General features: G+C 31.2%; 2 protein-coding genes across 2 annotated transcripts; one reads left to right on the top strand and one right to left on the bottom strand.

Moving 5' to 3' along the window:
- Window positions 1–306: 306 nt before the first annotated feature.
- On the bottom strand, window positions 307–3,170 carry LOC126841430 (charged multivesicular body protein 7). Its single transcript, XM_050577912.1, has 8 exons — window positions 2,960–3,170; window positions 2,566–2,827; window positions 1,988–2,183; window positions 1,389–1,769; window positions 1,185–1,304; window positions 993–1,097; window positions 740–893; window positions 307–488 (listed from the first exon to the last, which is right to left on the bottom strand). Exons 2-8 carry the CDS (start codon window positions 2,820–2,822, stop codon window positions 403–405), a joined length of 1,299 nt encoding a protein of 432 aa, XP_050433869.1. The 5' UTR covers window positions 2,823–2,827; window positions 2,960–3,170; the 3' UTR covers window positions 307–402.
- A 9,434-nt stretch (window positions 3,171–12,604) lies between these two features.
- LOC126841431 (pantothenate kinase 3-like) lies at window positions 12,605–26,376 on the top strand. Its single transcript, XM_050577913.1, has 10 exons — window positions 12,605–12,747; window positions 16,279–16,435; window positions 22,332–22,510; window positions 22,627–22,800; window positions 24,539–24,709; window positions 24,772–24,848; window positions 24,931–25,107; window positions 25,195–25,330; window positions 25,392–25,505; window positions 25,971–26,376. Exons 2-10 carry the CDS (start codon window positions 16,306–16,308, stop codon window positions 26,022–26,024), a joined length of 1,212 nt encoding a protein of 403 aa, XP_050433870.1. The 5' UTR covers window positions 12,605–12,747; window positions 16,279–16,305; the 3' UTR covers window positions 26,025–26,376.
- The last annotated feature ends 202 nt before the right edge of the window (window positions 26,377–26,578 follow it).

Genomic DNA, 26,578 nt, shown 5'->3' with positions numbered 1-26,578 from the left:
TCCATGGAAAAATGATGTAATATGATAAATATTATAGTTCAAAACGGAAATATCAATATACAATGACACAATCAATATTTCCCGTAGGAGGAGTTGGGATGATAAATACAATTAATTCGTTCCGGAAAGAAGTTTGCCGGAGACATTTTTTTTTAAATGTGTAAAACGATGTTTTAGTTATTATAATAACTACGAATTCTTGAAACACGATGTATGTGTATTAATTATTAAGACTACTGTTGAAATTCAAAGTATTAATATAGAAATATTATTAAGGGATCTGGAAATGAATAAAAGTTGACGTAATAAATTATAAATTGGCATTATATTACACAAAAAAAAAATTAACACAAAAGTACATTGTGTTCCACGTAAGGCCGAATCTTACACAATATTAAATAATCAGTGATCTCTTAACATTTGTAATCTATGATCAAGATCCATTTCTTCTTCAACTTCGAAACTGTTGTCCGGTACTTCTGGTAGATCTGTAATATCAAAATCAATATTAAAAAGAAATTTACACAAAGTCGTCTAGATGGCACACAGAGGATACGCATGATATGCTTATAGATATTTTTTTTTCTAATATTCCGCAACGTCTTAAAGCTAACAAACGTTGGTGACGTCAGTGTATAGCTTGGCCCGGATGGACTCAAACCGGTGCTCTCGCTACTGAAGCTCGACACAGACAGCGGGAATATTTGTATTAAACACATATAATATACATTATACATACCAGGAACAACACGCTTGTGTTCCGTTTGTGGTACAGTCGATTCGTCGGCGCCTAATAGATTGGCTAATTCATCCTCGAGTTCATTATCATTTTGTTTGTCGTCGACTATGTGCCGACCAAGTGCTGACTGTATGTCTTTATGTTCTTCAATTGCCTGCAAACGATAATTATGTTGTTCGTAAATTAAATAGGTCCAACTAAATTAAATGTTTAAGTAAAGTGGTGTTCAGTCAAATATGACACATTGTTGTACCTCTGCTAATTCTGCCATGGTTTCGTCGACATTGTCAATTGTTAAACCAGTATCTTTGGCTGTGAGTTTTAACGCGGCAAGTCCATTTCCATACGATTTTAATACCTGAAAGTTATATGGTATGGAGAGACTTATCATTATTCTAAATAAGTAGAACCATAATTTATGGGTAATAATGATCGAATTGATTACTTCAGAATTGTATTTCGATTCTTCTATTCTTGAAATCATGGCTTGTACATTATCGAGTGAATGTAGTTGCTTTTCTATTCGTCGTTCAATTTCTTTTTTTTTGCGTAACGATGATAGTGCCTGTACGTTTATAAATTGACTATTATTTATACTAAGGAATTATAAAAAAAATTTCAAAAAACAAGTATTAATCGATTCACTTACAATAGATTTCATATTTTTAGCAAGATACATTTTCGCTTCTTTGACAAGAGAATCTTTATCGTTGTCTAAATTGCTAATTTCACCGATTAAAATTTTTTCGGCTTCTTTCAATTTGAAAAAGTTTTTTTCTAATTCCGTAATAGGTTCAACATTCTTACCGAATCCGGGAATTTTTACCAGAGTTTTATTAGCTACTAGATGTTCTCCTCGCTCTACATAAGCTTTGTTACGGATTTCTAATGAATGTACTATTAACTCTGTGTTTCCCATTGAAATGTTAGTGTTCCACAATTGGCAAAGACGTTTTTGTATGTCGTCCATAAATAAAATTTGAGATTTCTCAGTTACTGCCAATACACTAAATAGTTCATTTGCTTGATTCTATAAAAAATTATCACATGTGTTCATTAAGTATAATATGATAGTAAAAAAAATTATAATTCCACGGCATTATGACAAAAATTATTGGCAGTCTTGGACGCAACGTCATAAAATATAATTTCTATTTGCTCTTGAAAAATGTTTTTGCCATAACATCACAGGATTATACTAGTAAACCAATATTTAAAACATTGAAGCTAAATATAATTTTTTTTTACCTCGACCAGCTGTAAACTAACATACTCGATGTTATCGTCAACAGGTCTTGTTGGTGAAATGATAGACTGTTTCACCAAACCGACAGACCATGATAGTGGGTTTTTAACCAACGTGTTAACAGCCCAATTCGACCAGGTGCTGTTGTTTTGATTTTGTATTTGTTCAAATTCAGACTTGGATTTAATTGTATTTTCCCTATTGTAAAGAAAAACAGAAATCAACACATGAGAATTAATTAGTTTCAAACAATGAATTGTTATCCCACACTATTAGTAAGTACTACGAACTACGTATAGTCAATTTTGTTTTCATATCTTTAATGTAAAATATCCAGAAGAAATTTACTAACTACTTTCATACACACACTGCACTATATTAGATTTCCAAAAAAATACATAATATAATATATAAGTACATTTTATTTCATAAGTACGTGCAAATCCAGACCACTATCTCTGACTCCCGGACTTTATTTAAAAAAAAATACCAATATAAACAGATTAGATAGAATATAAAGTAAGAATTTCAATGCTAAATAAGAAAAATGAATTAACTATTACAGTACTTATGTTTTTACCTAAACATATCTTCCAGAACATTCAGTAAGCATACTGGTGATCGTCCTTTGTAAACAAACCATGTTTTCAAATCATTTATAGAAAACGAACATCGATGTCGCCGATTGCTTTCAGTTAATATAGCGTCTTTCCAAAATCGCATCTTATTGTCGTAATTTACTTCATTTACTTCTCTATTTTTAAAAGGGGACATCAAAACAGTAAGACGCTCGTCCGAAAGACCTTCGTTCCATTTATCTGGATTATTCGATGACATGTTGACTGATGACAAAAAAAAAACAATTATTGAAAAAATAAATGAGCCGTTGTTAATTAATATAAATTATAGAACAAAAATCGTAGAACACGACTTTTGTGAAAAAATTTAATTCACTGAGTAAGAAATAATAATACCTAATAGCTGGAAGAAATTACCAAACAAATCGTAGAAAATTAAACACAGTTAAAAATTGTTTTTATCATTACTGTAAATAATATAAAATTAAGCATATATTTCTGTATTTAAAATGGTATTTCACTTGTTTATTATTCAGATTTTGGAATTAATTTAGTAGGTAACAGTCGTTCACTGTTCAGATATTGCGTACTGCACTATTACCTACAATAATTTAAAAGTTGAAATAACCATGTAATGTTTACTTTGTGGTTACTTGTACCGCGGTATTGGAAATATTATCACATCTGTTATCACATTTACAGCTTGAAACTTCTACAGAAGGTGTGGTGATAAGAAGTGATAAGAAATAAGAATCTTAAACTGCAACGTCTAGACGTTTTCGGTTTAAGTATTTTTGTTGTTCGCATATTCGGTGTATTGCCAATTTTATTGTAGTCATTTGTCAAATCTTGGCCAAGTAGTTGGTGATTTATTATTACAACAGCAAGAACGTTTACGGCTGTCGCCTGTCGACCATTCGCAACCGATGGACGTCGTTTCGAGTATGGCTGGTAAGTGTTAATTCATAATATCGTTGTGTTTTGATAACTTATAACATCAGCTTAGTCTTAAGTTTTATTACATTTTTCATAATGTATTTCAATTTAATCGGATGAATAACGTATGAACTTTGTACGGCAAGATTAAAAGTAAAATAATAGCAATAAAAACTATGAAGCTTCTTTAATTATTATTTTGACGCTCTTGAACAACATTGAGGTTCAATGAAGAGAAATCGGTTAATACAGCTATTCTTATAATATAACGGAAAGAAACGTAGGTAAATTAAACTTTATACTAGTTTTTTCTAGTACCTTATCAGTGAAGGAATATTATGCAAAGGCTTGCGTTTTAAGTCATAACATAAATCGTATGTATTATTTAGATTTTTTGAAAAAATTGTGTGAAATATTTCAACTCTACCATTAAATTAAGGGAAATTAGTTATTATTAACACTACTATTTATTGATATAGTGTTATGTTAACTGATCAGTGATCAAATAAAATAACCGTTCACCTAGGTGACTGTTTTACTTTTATAAATGGCTAAAAATCTATTGCTTTATGCCAATTTTGTCGTGTAAAATAATTATTGTTTTAGATTTTGTTAGTCCTCATTCAAGTATTAATAATGGTAAGTAAAAAATCCTAATTTTTTTATAAAACTTAATCATTTTTAAGTTATTATCCAGGTATAACCCGTCCAGTTCATCTAGACACCTAGCGACCGTTACGGTACCCCTGATTTATTCGGACTAATGACGTCACGGGTGTTCAGATGAACTGGACGGGTTATAATTTACATTTTATGTTCTTAATGGTTAACTTTTAAAATATGGCTTAACAATTTTTAAGCATTTGTTAAAATTAGGTACATGATAAACGTATAAATAATTTTGGTTTTTCTTTTCCCCTCTTTCTTTCTATGTTTATTTTCATTACCATTCTTACTGTTTCCGTTTACTCTCTCCTCATAACATGCCCAAACCCTCTCTGTCTATCTTCCCTCATTTTATCCGCTTTCGAAGTCACACCTATGCTTCCTCTTACGTAATTGTTTCTTATCTCATCTTATCTCTCGTCACACCATTCGTTCACCTAAGCATTCTCATTTCCGCTATACTCATTCTCTATTCTATTTTACTATCTACCACCCAATAGAGTTGGGTACTTTCGAAACCATACAACATAGCTAACTAGTCTCACAATACTCTTGTAAAACTTACCTTTAAGTATCATTGAAATTTTCTTGTCATACTGAACACCCGACGCTTCTTTCCACTTGATCCAACCACACATAACCTTATGTTTCACGTCCTCATTATCAAAGCCATCGTTATTTTGTACAAAAGATCCTAAATACTTAGAACTTTCAACCGCTCCTACTATGTCGCCGCTTGTTGTCAATACTCGCCTTGGTTCGTCAATCTCTTCATCGTATTCCTCCAAATTTGTACTCTTTACCTTCTGTTTTACTTCTACTATTCCTTAGCCCCTTTCCTTCAATTGCTGTTCTCCACTTTTCAAGCTCAGTAACGGAAATCAGAGGGGTAGGGGGGTTGGGATTCTAAAAACTTTGAAAACTTAAAATTAGTGCTACATTACATAGTTTTGGAAATGGGTTTACTGGTTGAGAATATATTCGGATTCAATGAATCTGTTTTTTTTTTTTTAATCTAGATTTGGAAATTTTTAGGGATTTATGTCATTATTATTTTTTTTTTTTATAAAATTGAACATGTAACTCTGTGGCCTTTAGACAATAAACGCATTCATATGTCAAGCATTTAGAGTAGATAATACAAACTTAACTTTTATGACTTTTAGTCACACTAATCTACTAAATTAAAAATAAATATTATGCAAATCCGATAAGACAGTATGAAAGTATTTTATTATTTGTAAGATACAACCTACGGATACTCATAAAATATTAAATTAATAGTAAATATTATTTACAATTCATAACACGTTAATGACTATTGACTATTAGGTACATGAGTTATTATAATACCTAAGCCATAACTGCACACGCTTATCTAACAATAATTTTTCTCGATGTATTTAAAAACCAATTAAAGAAAAAATGGGTCAATATTATACTGGAATATATTATGCTTGAAGAATTTTGATGATCTATGCCATATTTGTTTCGGTCGTTTGCGGTATTGCGTTAATTTTCTACAACTACCAATGTAATTTAGTATACCGGATACTAGGCAAATAGTTCAGATAATATAAGTAAAATAAACCCAACCTATTACCTAATTATATCTATTATACTATATAAACCTGAGCAAATGTAAATTTAAATAATATACAAGTAATAAATAGTATTCTTTAATCCGAGTCTATATTATGTTACTGTATTATGCGGCTGGGGAAAAAATATAAAGCTCATTTAATGTTGTATTTTAATGTCAATAAATTAACGAATACTTACTCGAATAGTCTTAACGGTTTGTTTCATCAATCATGACGTATACCGTTGCGGTATGACGTCAACAAAACCTTAAGTACTCTCTTACTTGTCCGTCAGTCGATTTTGTGTTAAGAGAGCGCCACACCACCCTGTGTTTTGGTCGCAAAACTCGTTGTTTGGGACATGGTTCGTAAAGGTTATTATTATTAGTTTTTTCATTTGTTTATTAAAAGTTTGTGAGTATTGATATTAAAAAAAAAAAAAAAATCCAGTACTAAAGTATTGGTATAGTGGGGATGGAGCATATTGGGGCAGGAGAGGGTACAGGTGTGAATCAATTATTACAACTGAACTCTTTAAATTTTAGGCCCAATAAAGTACGATTTCTGTTCTGTTCAGCAGTTTAGAAAATATCGAGGTTCCAGGCAAAAATAAAAAAAAAAACTACAACACAGATAAAGTATTGTCTTCTACATAATATGTACAGTGAACAAAATTGATAATTTTACTGTGAATATTGACCGCATAAGTCAGTCTCTCGCAAAGTAGTGTTGATATGGTGAAAAACAATTGTAATGTATCCCCTACAGAAACGACTGTGATAGTTGGCGAAAAAGAAATGAAAATCGATAAAGAATCCTCATTGGCGTGTACACTAAGTATACGCTGTAGAGTTCAAGTTCTAAGTTGAGATTTTGGTTTGAAAATTTCCAATACTTTACTGCTTGGAAATGGGCGGATTGGCGTGCTCACTATAAGACTTGCAATAGGCACGTTGTAAATAATATTGTCGGTTGAATAGTAGTCCGAGGTAACCGCAGTGTTGCGGATGTCGGGTATTTTTTTATTAACAGTCATTGGCAATAATACTCAGAAGCGATGCATTGGCAGACGGCAGGAGGCCCGGGTCGTGCCGGATTCCTAAAGGGCTGCCAAATAATTGCCGTAGGATTAATATAATACTTGTCTAAACCCTAAAACCGTGTAAACTTAAGACTGTCTTGGGATGTAGGTACGTGCGGGGCCAGCGTCGTCTGGAGTCGGCAGCTGTTGTCTGACGATGGTAAATTGTTTACTATAGGATATTGTTATTAATTATATATGTCCGTAATAACGTTGATAATGTAACGCGCGTTTATACAATAATAACAATAATAATATACAAGTGAACTCGACACGGTGTAAAAGATCTCGTCGTACGCGCAGCAACGTTGTCAGTGGAACGATTAAGATGAAATTCCGGTCGGCCGTTGCTCGCTTGATGACAAGCTGATGACGTCATCGTTGTTGCTGTCTTTAGTTTTCACTTAAAAGTGACCTATAGTTTAGTGATTTGTGTTGTGCACTTGTATAGTTATTATTATTTCTATGCAATATCACCAAAGGGGTGTTATTTTTTTAATTACCTAAGTTCAGAAAAACAGTCCTTTTTCAAATACTTAGTTTTTTTTAAAAAAATTTTAGTGGAAATTACCCGAGAAAACGGCTTTTTTTGGTTTTTTTTTTTTGGGTAGGGCATTTTAATGCCAAACCTGTGTTTAATGGGCGATTGGGTTTTACTGATTTTTTCTTTTAACACATACTGTTTGATATTATGTTATGGATCTATTGTACTTAAGCTATGTTAAAATTTAAATGTTGCAATGATTTTGCTTATAAAATTATAATATTTAATATGGTATACCTTGAAGGCCCAAAGCTGCCGCCATCACGAGATGATGGTTTCTAGACAAATTCGCCGTCCATGCATTTTATACATTTCTTCTTCCTAAGTAATCAACCCTTAAGGTCGGTTATACAGCATTCTTCCATACCGATACTCCCTCCACTCTTCTCTGTTACTGGCCATTCTTCTCTCTTCATGCTGTTGACTTGGAATAATAATGTGGTGGTATCCTTACACATCGCAGTTGACGAGCCAGTACTTGAAATATGTCCAAACTGCCTTCGTCAAATCCTCCCATTGCCACTACATTAGTTTTGCTGCAAAACTCGCCAATGGTCGGTAGTAGCGGTTACTGCTGCCCCCCGCTACTACCTCCTTTTAATCGCCTTTTACGATAAGCAGGTGTTACTGTGGGTCTTTTCTAATCCCCGACCCCACAGGGGCCTTTTATACATTTGTTAACGCGAAATCATACTTTTTTCGTTAACTTTAATATCATATTCTTAAAAAAAAGTATGTTTTTTTTTAAATGTATAAAAATGTAATAATTATAGATTGCCGCCACGTTTTTTTGTTGATAAGTATATCTACCGTGTTAAATTTTGAGTGTTTGAATGCTTTGATAGGTGTTTGATATTGCGATAATATAAATAAATTCGACGATTCAAGACGTTTAGTCCTAGCAAGCAGTTGCAGATATTGATTATTATCATTTGAAATTTGTCTAGTGGTCGAAACTACGTCACTGACGGGTTTCTTATTACCGTATTAATTTTTAGTCTTATAATTTTAGGAGTTATGAACTTGGTTTCGCGCGTTTCGAATAGGTCGTTAAACTCTCTGGTGTATTTATTATTATTATTAACACTACTGTTTCGTACCTATCCAAAACGATTCGACGAAGGCGAGACTTTACACAATAAAGTTACGGTCGATTTCACTAAATTACTTTTAACGTATTCAACCCGTTCTCGTTGAGTGTTGGTGTAAGTTACCAAAGTAAGTTATAACTCGACTATCCAGTTCAAGACTGCAACAACGCAAAAAAAATGAAAAATCATTTAATTACATCATAGTTTTCCTTTTATTTATGCTTGTGTGCAACACGTATGTTAAGCGCTCATATTAAAGTCTTGTCGAAGAAAAATGTCTAAATTGACTAGGATTCGATTTACTGTATAATGTATACAGATGATTCAGGCTTTTTAATAAGAAAAACAAAATACTTTACCAACCCCTCTCGTTCACTCAATAACTAGCGTGAGTATATCATTATCGAAAAAAAGTAAGCTTAAAGGTTTTTCTATTTGTATCCCCGTGATATGCACCAACGTTAGGATGTGGGGTTGTCGGTTGAGGAAGATTTGTCTATACTCTATGCCATAACTAATAGCAAAAGTCTTTTTGAAGGAGGGGGCATAAAGATGGTGTTTGGTACTGGACTTCATTTGGCTGTAGGCTCGACTTAGGTTCTCGTGTCACAGGGTAGTAATGGGGAAATCATCTAAAAATTTTCGACGATAACAAAGCATTCAGCAGTAAACTAAGAATGTTTCTTGTACATTATAAAAAAATGAGTTAAGCGTATTGGAATTGCGACGTGAATAGTAGAATAATGAAGATTATATGTTTTGATACGATTAAGGAAATGTGTAAAGTTTGATTTATTGATCTCGTTCAAGGCTTCTTCTCAGGTTGTGTGCTGGGGGGTTCGCGTGCAGAGGTGTGATTTCGAAAATGTAATTGACTTATATCGCTTTTTTAAGATACTTGTTAAAAGGAAATTTAAATCTTCAATAGTATAGTTTAACCGCGCAATGGCAGTTAAGTAGCCGATTTATTTTTCGAGTATAAACTATGTTGAACTAATTACTTATCAATATATTATAGCTGTACTTCTATTTTCTTAATCTTGGATGTCAGTAATAAAGAGGTCAGTGGTAAATTACTTTGTATTTATAACTTTTGGCGGTACTTCTGGTCTATTATTACAGTTTTATCCTGACAAGATTTTTTTATAAAACAATTTTTTTATTTTAGATGTCATCTTTTCAATTCCTTGATCAGAAAATTCCTATTTTGCTTGCTATTTTTAGGCATGTTTTGCAACATGTGCATGTTCCATGCATTGTGGGAAACTGTATTTTCGGTAGATTGGACCGAATTTCTATTTGTAACTATAAGGTATTATGTTTTTATCTGCAGAACAATCTGAGAAGGCGCAAGGGGTGAATATGTGTATTTTCAAAAAATATAATCAAATTGTGAAGGTATTATATTAAATTACTTTTGTACACTTATTAACCAATTTTAACACACGATTGTGGGATATTGAATATAATTTTTTTTTTTGAACTTGTAGAAAAGCTAGAGTCCCCCCTCTCCCCATGTGGGAATTGTTTTGAAATGTTTCCCTGGACTACCACCATAATGACATTATGTAGTTTTCTTGTCGTATTGGGGCCAGAAAAAAAAACCAATTACGTCAAAATTATTAATACTATGACTAAACACGAGCAGTTCATACGGTTGCATAGGTCATAGGTGTTATTTAGTAGTTACTGTTTACGTTAATTGCACGTCGTGCGAGAAAGTGTGTATTTTTTACACTTGGCCAGAGTGCGAGTTGAATACTACGTTTACATTTTGACCAATTCGGTTTTCTTGATTATTATTATTGTATATCCTGCGACGTCACCGGTTGTAGTTTCGTACCTACGTTATAATTATTAGGTATTATCATAATTATTACGTTCTAGACGTTTATTTCAAAAACCGGATTTGACGACCAGAATGCCACCAAGGACAGTGTATTATTGTAGATTTAATTTCGGTATTAAAATTGAAACAGTAAGTACCTACAGCCGCCTTTTGATAGGGGGCAAATGAGGGCTACGTCACTACCGCGTAATTACTTATTTTACACGTATGTGTATGCATACTAGAATTTCAGGACTTGTTTGTACCGGATTTGTCAGTGCGGACATTATTTTGCACGAGCAGAATTTGCTTCGGTACTTAAACGACGTAGCTAATTTGAATAACCACGTAAAAAAATTAAAAAAAACCAAAGCGTTAAAATGAGGGTCTATACATGAACCGTTCACCTACACTGTGTCTAGGCTTTTTAAGGTTAATTGTCTATGAACGGCATAGACAATTTTGACTGAAGTTCACATTGGTAATTTGGTAACTTTGGGTTGGCATAGAAAAGCTAAGCCCAAAAAAGCACGGGCTGTTTTTCAGGTAAAATCCTACTTAACTTTAAAAAAATATATAAGTACTTTGAAAAAGACTGTTTTTTTGTAATTACAGGTAGTTAAAAAAAAAAACATCTCTTCGGTAAAATTGCATAAAAATAATAAGTATTATACAAGTACACAACATAAATCATCAAAACTATAGGTCACTTAAGTAAAATTATAAACGATTGAAATCTATTTAAAAAAAAAACAATGTTGGGTTTTGAATGGGGTTTTTCCGATTAAACCGTCGAGGTAGTATAAAACCCATCGGGTTTCCGGGTCTATTGTGGTTTTATTATGAAAAACCCCTAATTACCCGAGTGGGTTGGGTTTTTTCTAACTCTGATTTAAATACATAAACCAATAAATTACAATAAACGGGTTTTCCACAAGTGAAATATAGCTCAAATTCTAAATTTTTTTGTTTATCTTTATTGAATATTCATCGACATATACTACGAATAGATTGGTTAAGTATTAAATTTTGAAAAAAAAATAACCCGGTTACCGAATGCTAATAGCTGTTATCAATAAATTATCTTTTCCAATGGCTTTTAACACAATTAACGATGCATTCGTAACACAAATATTATATAAATATTTATTAACGCGTTTTTTTTTTTGTTGCCATTTTAATCAATTTTTGCATGACGTATTTGTGAACAAAAGTCAAGATAAAATCATTTTTATATTCAAAATCTGCGTTATTTTCTATTGGATAATAAGCTCGAAATATCGTTAAACAATTTCTATAATAATATGCTTCACGTGAGTTTGAAATAACGTTCGATTGATTATACTCTGCTAGTCTCTTTATCATTTAACCTTCATCACATGTTCTCGTGAAGGTTATTATTAATTTTGTTCGCTTATAAATTCTAGTATTTTTGTCCACGGTGTAGGAACGACACATGTTTGCACATACCAACTACTTTGGGGTCGAGTTTACCAAAGATTTACATTCCACTCCTGCCAGTCAACTTCTTCTTAAGTTCTATACGCTCTCAACGTTAACAACATGCAACCAGTAGTTGGTTAATAATAATTTCTATGTAGGCTAATATCATAATCTATTGCTAAATAAAAAAAAAAAAATGCATAGATGTTCAAACTAGATATTAGTCAATATTCTAAGACATAATAATATATTAGTTTCTAAAAATACAGTTAAATCATATATATATATATGTATATATTAATAGTTTCTTTGAAAGTGATTTAATATTACTGACGTATGATAATTAATACATTTTTAATGAAATCAACTATGTGTGTTATCGGTACAGGTCGAAAAACTTATTAGGCTATAATATACAATTTGGCTCAAGGTAGTAGTTTATTTTGAATGTTGTTAAAGGCTTGTCAAAATATTGAATTTCCAAAACAATAATTTCGATGATTATTAGGTTTTAGCAACATGAAAAAAAAAAAAAATTTTTGATTGCATCGGATTTTTTCGCCGATTCCGCTTCGGGTCTTAAGTATAAATGTTATTTATGCGATGCAATTTTGTATTACATTAGCCGGCGCTTAATTAGGTTAAAAGAAATTTTTACATTTTTGAAAAAATAGTCTTAAAAACGTTGTTGTTGTTTACAAAATAACGCAAAGAAATAAAATAAAACTGATGTCCCGATTAAATTTGAGTTGCTTACCGCTGCATATAATATCGATTACGATATTGCATAGTATCGATTTCTAGTTGACACAAAATTGCTAACGATAGTTACTTGTGCTCGGTTATTTAAAGGAGTTTGCAAACTTGTACTGGCCATAACTAGTTGACCAAGTCTGTGGCGACGTAGGATCAAGTGCTTCAAGAGGTTTGCCGGATTGCCAGTGTTTATCGTTTGTGTGGTGATTTTGTTCGCTGAAAAATTGCAATTGTATTTGACAGTTGAATAGTTTCAGTAAGTTTTCTGAAGTTTTATTAAGTTATTTGACAATATTCATATTTTAATGGCGCTTGTATTATGTACTTAATAAAAAATTATATTAAATACTTCATACGGCGCATCATACTTAGGTTTAAGGACTTTAGGATAAATATAAATGCATATAATATAATATTCGAATACTGTATTTTTTTGTTTTCGTAGCAATATTCATTTTGCGAGTTAATAATATTTTTAATTTGTTTACTGACCGAATACCAGTTTAAAAATATACTCTTCTGTGACATAACAATAATAAGTAACTGTGTAGAAAATACACGAAATGTATTTTAGTTGCAATTTGTACTTACAAATGTTGATAGTTAGGTTTCCTATGAATACGTGATGAATGCCATTTTATAATTAGCATTTCCGTTTCACTATACATTCGTATAAGTGGCAGGTTTATGAATTTATTAAGAATCACTCGTGGAATACATCAATGCATTGCTTGTAATATTGTTCAAAATTGATGTTCAATCTTCAGAAAATTTGTATTGTAAAACAAAACAGTGACACACGTTTGGAAAACCACTGTTATTACGTGCTCAACATATTATTGTTATTAGTCTCACTTTTGTCATTTAAATTACACATTACCTAGTATTGAATACGAGGATATCATCTTAATCAGATTGGCTTCACTCATAAATGACACATTTATAATGTTTATTTAAAATATATAATAAGTTAATACTCAAATTAAATAATAATAATTATATTAAGTGTAAGAAGATTATCTTCAATGCAAGAATGCACTACAACGATGAGTTATTATTAAGGTCGAGTAACACCTGTCCTTGTTTGAATGTAGTGATAGATATCTATAGCAGCTATAGTTCTTAAAAAATAACGATTTTTTTTTTCTTGTTAAGTAAATTTTGTAAACAATTTACACACATTCTAATAAGAGCTTTTTTAAAAGTTTATTTTTAACTTTAATATTTTTATTACCGCCAAACAAGTTTAAAAAAGTTTAAATGGATTTTGAAATAGTGATCGCCCGACTTCAGTACTTGTCAACTCATTATTATTGTACTCTATATTATGCTTTACAGAGATTTGTATACTATTTTTTTTTATTCTGGTAGGAGAACTTGGCTATGAACTTGTTTTTTTTTTTTATCTTTTAACACGTTTTTTTTACGTTTACATTAATTCCACGGTGTTATTGTAATAAATAAAAATTAAGGTATAATGATGCATTATTTAATATTTAAATTCAATTGCTTATTTATTTAAATTTAAATTGCGCTATAAGTGTATTATTATTTAATTTTAATACGTACAACAAATATTATGTAAACGTTATATTAACTGTTAAATGACATTTTTAATAAATCGATAATTATAAATAACTATAAGCAAAATTATAATATAATACCTGGAGTACCTTTCCAATTGGAGCTTATTCACAGTACATTCAGGTTGTAGACTAAAAATTTGGGAAATCATGTTGATAGATAAGGTCAAAGATGTTAATGTGATTTTTTTTATTAACTTTTCACTTCTTTAAGTAATTATTGAATATATTATTTTCGCTTTATTGAATAGTCGGTATAAAAAATTGGACTACAATTGCAATAGAGATATATATTTTGATTTGATAAAAAATAAATAAACTATTATCCCACAGGTTTGATTCAATTTAAAAGAAATATTGATATACTTTCCGGTTCCAGGAAAAATCAGTTAATCTCTTGGTGTTATCTTGTCATTGACTACTATTTTATTATAGTACAAAGTTCATAGTCCTAATACTGACACGAAGAAGGTCACTGTCACTGTTTTATTAAATTTCAGGTTTATTTTCTTTCAACGTGTCGAACGTGTACGATTGTTTTAGCAGTCGTGAATAAAATCACAATTTTTTTTTCTTATAACGAGCATGGCTAATAATTTATAATAACTAGTAATGTTATCTAGACAATTGATACGGAAATATTTTGATACTCGAGTGTTATTATTTTTTTAAGTAATTGCGACCGTGATATAATATAATTAATTTAATACCCACAATAATTGTTTTGTTTTTAATATAAAGTTCAAGGCCAAACAATGTGTCTAAAAATAAAATGGGTCAGTAAATAACAACAAATTCTACTTTCGTTTAGACGTTTGGAAAAAAAACGTTTGAAAATTTTTTTTTTTTCGTTTCCAAGTAGTACACACGATACATTGAGGTCAGCAGACATTCTTAACAACACCTATAACTCTTCTGACCAATAAACACTGTCCGACTTGCGCGGTCGACGACAGGATTTTTTAAAATCAATATTATCAATATATTTTGTTAGTTATTAAATACAAAACTTAATATATCTTTGTCTTGTTGATAAAAAAAAAAACATCTCTTAAGAGGACGCCACTCCGCCCATTTTTAAGAAGTAAAGTATAGGCAATTTTTTGCAAAATCTTAATTTAAAGTTCAAACTCTGATGTGTAATAATTAGTTCAGTAATTAGGTCTCTTTTTTGGTAGTTGATTTATTTTTCTGTGTATCACAGCATCTTTGATAGCGATTTAAAAAAAAAACCCATCTAAACAGAGCTACGCATACTATTTTCTATTATCGAGTAAATAATAATCGTAGACAATTTTTTTTTAGATATATTTTAAAATAATGAGCACTTTATCACATTCACAATTTATATTTTTATTCAGACTTTTTTCTCCCCTTTTTTTGGTACTTGTATTTAGGGTAAAATTTAAATTTAAAAAGAAAACCGACCAGAGAACCTAGTTAAAGTTCTTTTCTTTTTGACCATTCCGTTTTGACCTACACATTTTTCCATCAACACTTTTTAACGATTATTTTTAAAGGGTAGACGTCCTCTTAGTAAAAAAGTAGGATTTCCCCTACATGAACAAGAAATGTCAAGTCTCCTTTTCTAGACTCCGTGTGTTATTGTTGTCGTGTATTATTATTTTGCAATAATACACGTCTGGCGTGTCCGTGAATGCTCGCGCTCGCCCTTAAGGCAATGAGCGCACCTAAATTTTTTTTTAACTTTTTTATTTTCATCCAACAATAACGTCTTGTATTAATTTTGCATAATATTTTCTCCCGTAAATTCCTATAGCCATTTGCATAACAGACTAATATACTTTTTTTTTTTTCAAGTGTGCATATTACACACACACACACACACAAGTTCCCTCTCCTCGTCGTCGCCCAAGAGTATTGTGTGTGTGTGTGTGTGTGTGTTATTGACATGCTCAAATCACACGTATTAGACGTATGTATACATACACATTACACATGCACACACACACACACACACACATGATATTTAAGTTTAGTACCTATACTGATATAAGAAGCGCGCGACCCGCAGCAGTCGTCTGATACCAGTCGGCCCGTTAAGACGCACGTGGTTTCATTGCACGGCTCGGTTTTCTTATAATGTGTCGCGCGCTCGTCCGTTGTGTGTAAATCCGTGTTAACCTCTTTTTTTTTTTTTTGAAAGATTGTTTTGTCATTTGCCTTTGTGTGTGTCCGTACAGGAGTAGATCTACACCACCGCCGCAACGATGGGCCCTTATACGTGTAAGGAGTGTTCGGCGTTACAAGTGATGGAACAGAGTTATACCACTGTGATAGCCAACGCACTGTCCAATGGCTTGTCGATGCGAAAAAGTCATTTCAACGGCAAAGTTCCGCGTAAGTAATCGCATAACAATAATAACATTATCGTCGTCTCATCAAACTATCACACAGTCATAACATTTTGATTACCACCCCTCCCCCTCCCCTGTTTATTTGCATGTGTCCCCCGTGTAGGGTTTTTTCCCCCCATCTCGGATGCCCGGTAAACGTGTTGATTTATGCTTTTGTAAGTAAGTAGTATAATATATTATACAGGAGGTACCGCTTAAGTATTCGTCGTAAAGTTACCGATTAAATAACATTAAACACGGCCTATTGCTGCACATTGTATGTATATATAATATACGTTTTATAATACAAAGCTTGTACAGAACGCATTTAAAACATCCATTATAATATATATCACTAACGTAAAGTGCATTAATTAGTACATTTCATTCGACGTTCACATGATCGATATAGGTCTGTTTAACCTTTAAGACTACATAATATCATGACCTTAGTTTTTTATACGTTTCAGTTGTTTATGTAATAGGTAACGCTAAACGTTTTTTTACATTTTTTTATTAATAATTGTTATTTTAAAAACGATTTTATAACGTTTTAAAGTTATTTTATATTTTTATAATAATTATAATTTATCGAGTCTGTTGTATTGTTATTGTTATTACTTATTAGCTAACCAGTTGTATAAAATTAATTTTCAAAATTTAATTATATCGGTTAATTAATAAATAATGTTAATAAAACAATAAAAATAATCAATTAATAGTTACAATTTGACTTTGAAAGTATCCAATTAATTTTATACAACCGGTTAGCTAATAGGTAATAGTAACAATACAACAATGAAAAGAAAACGTTTGTTTTACTTTGAAGATTTTAAAAGAAAGTAACCGACATTTGTTTAAACAATATCATTGATATTATGTTTGTTGATTATTTTCGGTAATTGGTAAACAAATATGTGAACGTTGCCATTGTTATAAATTATGGTTGTAAGTGCAGTGTGTCATTTGGTTGGGTGTTCGAGATGAACATTAGGAATGTTACCTACCTATTTGCGTTTTTCTTTATTAAACCGTAATAAAAAAAAAACTTTCTGCGTTATTGACCAGGACAAGGTAAATAATTACCAAGAGAAAGTTATTACCACTTTGGGTCTTTTAAACAACAAGTTCCGATTAATTGACGGCGTGTTTGGAATGCTTTAATAGTAGGTATATTGCCTACAGGACGTGATACTCCTTAGAAATTCTCAAAATTAAATATATATATATATGTATTTTACAAGTTATTCGTCTTAACCGTGTGCGTTGAATGTAATTGGGTTGTATTATGTGTTTGGATCACCGTATAAATGTTAATGTATTTATTGTTTGTTGAACTGCTTGTGTGGTTAGGTTGTGTCGGCTATAATATGTGAATTTATAATTAATGCATAACGATATTACGAAACCCAAAACCGGATACATAAAGATGGCGTGACGTTTAGTCAATTTGAAAGCGATCGGAAATCGAAACAGGAAACGTTTGTACTTGTTGTAATACTTGTAGTTTGAGAACCGCACAAGAATGTGAAGGAGAAAAACAATCCCACAAAACATATTTAATATCCATTTTTTTTTGTTTTTTGATTTGGTGTTGCTTGCGCTTATTAATTTTTTTTATGCATTCCCCAACGCGTGTCTTGTATTCGAAGCCATTACTGTATTATTATTGTTACAATCGTAGAGGTACAATATATTTTTAATGGTAAAACATGAGGATATTTTAAATGTATAACTGAAATATTGTAAAATTGGTAAAGCGATTCTAAGAAAAAATAGGCAATGAAATTTTGTATCCATAATCCTCACTTTTAAACGACTTTGTATTATTTAAAGTTTATTTAGTATACATGTACGTTAATACAATCAGTAAATTTGATTACAACGTTGTAAACTACCTACATAATTGGGACACCACTCGACACTGAAAGGTCTACAAAGGCCAATATCACTTTTTGTAACATTTTACTATTGTGCAATATCCACGCGACAAAACATGTAGCTTCATAATATAATATATTTTGTTATTATGTCATAACATATTATATTCAGAGCATGATTGGATTCTGACAAGAGTGCATAGACAATGTATTGTTATGGAAATGTGTATAATTACGCCAGGTCTTAATTATTGTCTTTAGTCTTTAAATATATTATGGGAAAATAATTGCCTCGTGCAAAGAAATATCGATTATGTACAACCAAGTAGAAGTAATTTTTTGTTTTTGAGTTAAATTGATCGTGAAGGGATTGTATGGATGAACAGTAAGCATTTTTAATTGCTTCCCAGATTTGAACACCGTAAGATAAGAGTCTACCAAGTGTTCTATGAATAATCCGATTTAAAATTAATTAATTTTCTTGTAAATCCTATTGGTCGAAGAAGTACTAATAGATTTTTATAATTACTATGGTCTCGGTTTTTGGTTGAGTTTTTATATTTTAAGGAACCTATGTGTGTATATTTATTTTTTAATAAAGAGTGATATTTGGGCAATTACTGATAAAAATAATTTGAATGAGTTTCGATTGTGTCAACTAAATTTCAGATTAGTCTATACAAGATTTTTGGTACCTGAAATGTTTCAAGTATTTTTTTTTTTATAGGAATTAAAGTCAGTTAAACGGTGAAACATGGCCTTGAAAATTTTTACATTTAGCTTCCAAGGATGGCAAAAAAAATGAACACCAATAATGTGTACAATCTAAACCAATTCTATGTGCTTGGAATGTGAAGTCTTTCGATTTCAAACAATTTTTTTATTTTATTTTTAAAATTCAATGCAAGTACAAGGCGTCTATCCTTTTTCTTTTCGTAAATCGTGTTTTGGAGTAAAAAAAAAACGCTATGTACTTTTTAAGTATGTTGAATAGTACTCGGTGTGATGTAATACTCGTATGATAATTATTATTATGCGTAAAATATCAAGTAGAGTGTCATGTATGTGCATATTATTATGATAATCATTGTTATTTTGTCACAAGTGGTACGTTACGAATGTGACGTTTAACCGCAGTAGTAGTAAAAAAAATAAAATAAAAGACTAACTTGATTGCAAAACAATATTTTTTTTATGTTTGCCAAGTCGTGTTGAAAGTGAAATTTTGCACGATTAGTAAACAAATTAATGAGCGGTCTTGTTGTTTTTTATATATAGATGAAGGGTCCAGGGGTAAAAGACCACTTTACAAAACTTAAATTTCCCACGGTGTAAACGCAATATGAAAGGTGTATCTCCAACGACTTGGGACAAATTATTGCATTTATATGGGTTGTACACGTTTGTTTATAGGAAATCATGGCAAATACAAATTTTTATGGTTTTACTTTAACAAATTTAAAATATATAAAAAAAAATTTGTTTACAAAAATTGCAGGAATATTGCTGTTAAGTGGTTTTACACTCTTCGTGCGCTACAACATATTTTTTTTACCTTTCGTTGTGAGGACGTACAAATATCGTATGCTAAATCATTATCGGTCATTGTTCTCTTATTTGCCAATACAATATAAATGTTGCTAATTCACATACGACGTGTATTGATATATCTGTTTTTTTTTTTACTACACGCTGAGTTCTGCACATTGTGGTGTGTGTAGGTTAAAGAACCGAAGAATTCTATTATGGGCAACTGAAGTTCACTGGAATACTCAAAATATACTATGTCAATAAACCGAATACCGACAATAAATTATAACAAATTATTCGAAAATATTCATTCATGTCTTTACACAATTATTCCTATATTCGCCATTCGTATGAAAAGTGCCAATCCGATTTTGTGCGTACAAGACCGGAAGTAGATGGAACTATACTAACTTATTATTATAGCCTGTTTTAAGTTCCCTCTCTCTCTCTCTATTATATATATGTATAATATACTATATAATCGCTAAAAATAACATGAATATTATGAAACACTATTTAAAAATAGAGGTATTCAAATATTGACTTCTTTGTTGTTTTCGCAAGGTTAAACTAAAGTAGGTATTTCTAAGAATATATAACAGTTAATAATTGTGCGATAATTTGCCCATACTGTTATCTAGATAAGTGTGTGGCGCGCTTATAATAACATTATGTTTTTCACTTGTTGTTTATGCAAATATTAATGACGTTAAATACTTTTTACGCCTCTCTTATTATATAGGTTGGTTTTAGCCCATTGCTTATGCTTATAATGTATATTATGGCCTATGGTGTTTCTAAAACGTCACAAAAATAGTACTTAAAATTAAATACTAATAAAGACCCAAACCGGATGTATTTCGACCTTGTATCGATTAAAATTAATAACGATATGTACTATAATAAATATTTATATTTTGTGTGTTTATAACCCTTATCGTGTACCGGGTTACCCGACAACCTGTTCCTGTAGTCTGTGTTCAATATATTTTGAATGTCTGGTTTAGCTTACACTTTTAAAAATACTAAAAAACGATATGAGGCTACGATTTTTTTTCTTGATCGTTGATCGTTATTGGTATATAAATCGTCTGATCGTTTTGGGGAAGTAATAATTTTGTGTCTGTATATTTTATATTTAGTCGGTGACTAACAGATTTAATTATTTATACTAGATTATTAAACTATTTCAGTATTGATTACATAAACGGTAATATTGTGTAGTTCATAGTCACAGAGATGAATTATATAATAAACTAGATTGCTAACTAGTGATAAGAATATTGAAGTCGACGTCGGCCATTTTTGCGGGACTTACGTGTGTATAAAATTAATTACAAATCTGTGATTTCGTGCTATCATCTTGACTTTTAATTATTATAAACAGTGATAACAGCTGTTATAAATATGTGATAAGGGTCTAGTTACCACAAAGATGGCGGATAACACTTGGTAACACTTGGCAATTAAGTTTATTATTATATATTATATCTGTGTTTATAGTCCATACCGGAGTACGCCGTATATTATGTTATGTTAGTTAATTTATTATTATTTTTTTAAACAAATTTCACACTTTAAAGTGCATATCGTTGTAACACAAAGTCTGATTCTGTTGTCTATATATATATATATATATATATAGGTTTCTCTCTTAGCGATTTTTTCATTTGTACCGAAGATCACTATGGTGTTGTTTCCACCGGAAATGTCGAAAACCGTTTTTCTTAGGTCTTCTGAACGGAAATGGGAAACTTAAATGAGTACACGAACCGCCAGACTACCGGCTAAGACAGCCAAAATCCTTCGCGATCCTTTACTAATGAAAACCTGTGTTAACATTTGGGGTAATGCGTTTCCTATTATTTTTTAATTTTATTTTTATGCGAAAGCTGTTTATTTTGATACGATCGCTTAAGACGTAGATGTACGTTATCAGCTTGTTTATTATATTATGTCAACAAATTCAAATTGAAATGTCTCTTAATTCGTAATATCATCATTATCATTATTGTTTTATTATAGAATTAATAGTTGTGTTTATTTTAATACACAATCGATTGTCCGTATTATCGTGTAAATATGTATTACCATTGAAACAACTGATGTCATACTAAACACACTACTTTAATGTATGAATAATTAGCACTTGGATCATTTTTGTATTGACATAACACCATTATTTCATTCTTCGTCGATTGTATCAAGTATATTGTTTGGGTTACATTGGTGGTTGGCATAAGAGTATTATTTATTTGGCTAACAGATATTTCCATTTATTATTGTTATATGGGTATAAACCAGAAATTTTAACAAATATATAAATATACTTAACAAGTCGACTGGCAAGCTATACGAGAGCTTTGGGCTTTTGAGAGTTGAATATGATAGACGACTGTCATTCGACTTGTTAAGGAAGGATTGGGTTTTTTTTTTGTTTTTTTTAAAGGAAATATTAACCGATTGTTTTTATTTTTGTTCGCTGTTCAGCTATGCCGTGGTTTGGCATGGATATAGGAGGAACACTTTCGAAACTGGTATTTTTCGAGCCAAAAGACAACGTTGTGGAAAAAACCGAAGACGAAGCTCAACTTTTATCGAACGTCACGAAATACTTGACAAAAAATTCCGCTTACGGAAAATCCGGTCACAGAGACACGCATTTACAGGTTTGCGCCAATTCTCGATTGTTATTCTGCTTGTTCTTAACAATATTCCCAAAAGGATAATATCTTATTTACTAGTGATAGTAGTAGTTAAGTTGCGAAATTTGTTTCGTTTCCAGATGGACAATGTGAAAATATGCAACAGGATAGGGACGTTACATTTCATCAGATTCCCCACTTGCGAAATGAGCAATTTCCTTGAACTAGCCAAAAGGAAAGGCATGGCGGCCAGTGTGTCTACGGTTTGCGCAACTGGCGGTGGAGCTTTCAAGTTCGAGGAACATTTCAAAAAGGTAAACGAATTCGAACCCATTCAAATTTTTCATCATTTGTTATTTTTATTATTGTGTAAGACGATTAGAGGAGTGTGATGATAAATATTAGCCAATATAAAATATATTAATTTCCAACTTATTTAGAGTTCATTACAGTGTAATACATGTATGTATATAATTTTTTTTGTGAAAACTGAAGCCACTTTTTTCGTGTACCAAGTTAACGGAATGACATTAACTAAGATTAGTAATTACACGTTTATTATGATGATGATGGAGCCCAGTTTCTATTTCTATTTCGAAGAAGTCTTTCTAATGACGGCGTGGGCAAAATGGATAAATTAATAGAGTAAAGAAGAAAACCGTGGTACTTCTATGTTTACTCATAATAATAATATCCCCTTGAATCAAGGTTATGATTTAATTATATTCAATGTAATTACCGCAGTAGTGATCAGTTTTTCAACTTTAATTGCATATACGATTATAAACTCTATTATGACTGACTGTTAGGCATAAACAATTAAATCGACAAAATGGCCGTTAACTGATTTATTTGATTCCGGTTAGTATTAGTACACTGAATTATATTATACATCTAAAAGGACAGCTTGCTTTTCACTTACATAATAATATATTACACGCATTCAAATGCCTCAGTTTAATTAAATTTATTAATAAATCGTGTTACGGATCACGTTATGGTTTAAATGGACAATTTAAATAATTATAATCCGGCTTTAGTAGTCGGTAGGTTACTTTTTTTAAATTAAATTCAACTGAACTTGAAAAATTATGAAATTTTTTTTTCATAGACCTTTATTTTGTTAATTGATTGCATTTTGCACAATTTGATCTGATAAACGATAAGGATTTTCTATAGTTCAGCTTTTGTTATTTCCAACCTTTGCATATTATATGTAATGCGCCAAACACAATAATTGGGGCCTAAAAAGCTCTTTATCTGAACTTATTAAAGATACAGCGAAAACAAGACATACCGCGTGTGTGTCTTAAACAATAATACAGTTTATGAGTTTGGTCAATGTTTTAATCGAGTAATTTTCAGTACTAGATTAAAATTTAAGTACTTGCAGTTGTAGGTTAATCATTAAAACGTATATTTTACTTAGCGCTTATGTATGGACAATGGGCCGTAGATGATACAAAATGAGTGTATATAAAGCCATAGTAGTACAACTAGAATAATATTTCCAGTTGGCCTTAACTATAGGTATGCAACTCGTTTGTTACCTGTTCAAAGCACAACGCTATCTGTGGATTATTCATCAATGCCATTGTTCTAACGGGGTTTTATTTTAAACTTATATTATTTTCCTTTCGACTACCTACTACTGACAAACCATGTAGAAAATAATAAAATAATTGTAACAAGCAGTTTCTTTGTGCACGACTAGGTGCTATTCGCTTTTTGGTCCATAAAAATTAAATTATTACTTCCTTGTTGATAAACAGCTACTCGTTAATTAATATGCATATGTTTCTAAGAACAATACTACTCTTAATCTAGAATTTTTTTTTTATTATAATATATTATGTTTAGTGTTACTTATTTTTTATAACATTGTGAGTGTATAGTTAAGATGTATTGTACCCTTATTGCTTTTCTTTGTGTGGCCTGTACTGTTGCCGTGATATTTATAAAAATGTGTACCAATTGATTTAATTATTTGTTTAATTAATAGAAAATTCTGTATAACGTTGAAAATGATAAAAACGAAATAATGTTTTATAGGTGTTGAATTTGAAATTGTGCAAATGCGATGAATTGGACAGCTTGATCCGAGGAATGTTGTTCACCGTAGCGTCGAACAACAACGAATGCTACTTTTGGTCTCATTGCACCGAAGACGAACAATGTTCAACACAAAAGTACACATTCCAGTACAACAAATACCCTTTCATTGTAAGGAGGAATTAACAACAAATATATACTTATGTTAACGATTTCTTTTATTGCCCTCAAAGGTCGTAAACATAGGGTCCGGCGTCAGCGTGCTCGCAGTATATGGACCAAATGATTTCAAAAGAATATCGGGGACCAGGTAATAATTAAAACAGTGTTACACGTGTTCCAATCGTAATAATTGTTGCTACAGTTCAATATTTATGATGTGTTCATCGCAGTATAGGAGGTGGTACGTTTTTGGGCTTGTGCAGTTTGCTGACCGGGTGCAATACTTTTGATGAGGCCATCGAACTAGCCGCCAACGGAGACAACACAAAAGTCGACAAACTAGTACGAGACATTTATGGTGGAAGTTACAGTCGATTCGGACTACCCGGAGAATTGGTCGCAAGCAGGTATGTTAAGGGTTTTTTTTTTATATTTTTATACTCTATACCGTGGTGTTAAATGTGGTTATTATTATTATTATTTTTGTTTCAAAGTTTCGGCCACATGAACTCCAAAGAGAAACAGGCAGCGGTTTCTCGAGAAGATTTAGCTAGAGCCACACTGGTTACCATTACCAACAATATAGCGTCCATTGCGAGGATGTGTGCTTTGAACGAAAGAATCGACAGGGTATTTTTTTTTCCTTATATTTTATATTTTTTATGTATTTCTAATATTATTGCTTTTTTAGGTTTGTTTTGTCGGTAACTTTTTGCGAGTCAACCCAATATCCATGAAGTTGTTGTCGCACGCAATGGACTATTGGTCGAACGGTTCACAGAAAGCTATATTCTTAAATCACGAGGTAAATTTTAAGTATTTATTATGTGCAATTACGTGTCTTAAAAGAACAAGGCCGAACATAATAGTCCTTAATTATAATAATTAATACGCGGTTAGTTTTTAATAATGTTGCAAGTTACATAATGATGTTGTATGAATGTTCGTTTGAAACATTGTGTGTTATCATTCGTGATTTTTAAATTATCCAACAAAGGAATACCACAGATAACCTTTGAGTGTGTAATTAGTGCGATTCGTAGAAGCATAATTGTGACTGTACAATTTTACGGATGTAGTTAATGTTTTGTCTTAAAAAAAGTGATGTATTTAGTCGAGGTTCAATTTAAATTATTTTTGTCCTTCAAATAATTTCAATTCCTACAAATTTTTTTACAACGTCTCGACGAAACAAAGTTGCTCTATTTGTAAACATAGCTGTTGATACAATACAGAATTTTAATATATTTTATTGTTTTTTTATTTTTAGGGTTATTTCGGCGCAATTGGTTGTTTACTGTCTTTTGACGAAAGGTACAAGTAAAGTTATCGTTGGAGTGTTCAACAACAATCCAACACATTCCACTTTTGCCAAGCTAGTTAGATTCTGTCCGGCGGTCGTCGTGTACGCGCTGCATACTTATGTTATTCACCATCGCCGCCAGTCGATGCGCAGTCCAGGATATCAATATTAATTTATTTTATTTTTAAGACAACACTGCTGTCTAATGAATCACATTGATTTTTCATTTTGGTGATGTGTTATTTTAAATTTGTATTTTGAATAATATTAGTCCGTTGATATTATTTTTAGTTACCTTTTCCACTCCACCCGAGTTTTTATTTATTATTAACTATTGAAGGATTCTAAATTTAAAAAAAAAAATTCTTCTTTCTGTTCTTTTTTTTTTTTTTTTATTTCCCCCTTAGTACGTTATAATAATATATTGTATCGTTTTTTGATATAATACTTCTGTTTTTAAAGATACGTCACACAAATTCCAAATCGTATATTTGTGATATCTTATACTATGTTGAGTTAGAGTTTTTTTCAATATATTTTTTTTTTGTTTACACACATTTATTTTTATTAAACTA

This window comes from Adelges cooleyi, unplaced genomic scaffold, assembly GCF_023614345.1.
Source record: "Adelges cooleyi isolate 19-005CV unplaced genomic scaffold, UGA_ACOO_1.1 ACOO_flye_CR_arks_rails_tigmint_CR_PRNA_381, whole genome shotgun sequence".
NCBI classification, from domain to species: domain Eukaryota; kingdom Metazoa; phylum Arthropoda; class Insecta; order Hemiptera; family Adelgidae; genus Adelges; species Adelges cooleyi.
The sequence above is the reverse complement of the archived record's forward strand: the minus strand, read 5'-3'. Positions and strand labels throughout refer to the sequence as shown.

Coding starts and splice junctions, on each gene's coding strand:
- LOC126841430 (XM_050577912.1), bottom strand. CDS start 2,822: ATGTCATCGAATAATCCAGATAAATGGAACGAAGGTCTTTCGGACGAG. Junction 1,770..1,987: donor TTAGTTTACAGCTGGTCGAG/GTAAAAAAAAAT, acceptor AATTTTTTATAG/AATCAAGCAAATGAACTATT. Junction 894..992: donor CCATGGCAGAATTAGCAGAG/GTACAACAATGT, acceptor TATCGTTTGCAG/GCAATTGAAGAACATAAAGA.
- LOC126841431 (XM_050577913.1), top strand. CDS start 16,306: ATGGGCCCTTATACGTGTAAGGAGTGTTCGGCGTTACAAGTGATGGAA. Junction 22,801..24,538: donor TCGAGGAACATTTCAAAAAG/GTAAACGAATTC, acceptor AATGTTTTATAG/GTGTTGAATTTGAAATTGTG. Junction 24,849..24,930: donor AAAAGAATATCGGGGACCAG/GTAATAATTAAA, acceptor TGTTCATCGCAG/TATAGGAGGTGGTACGTTTT.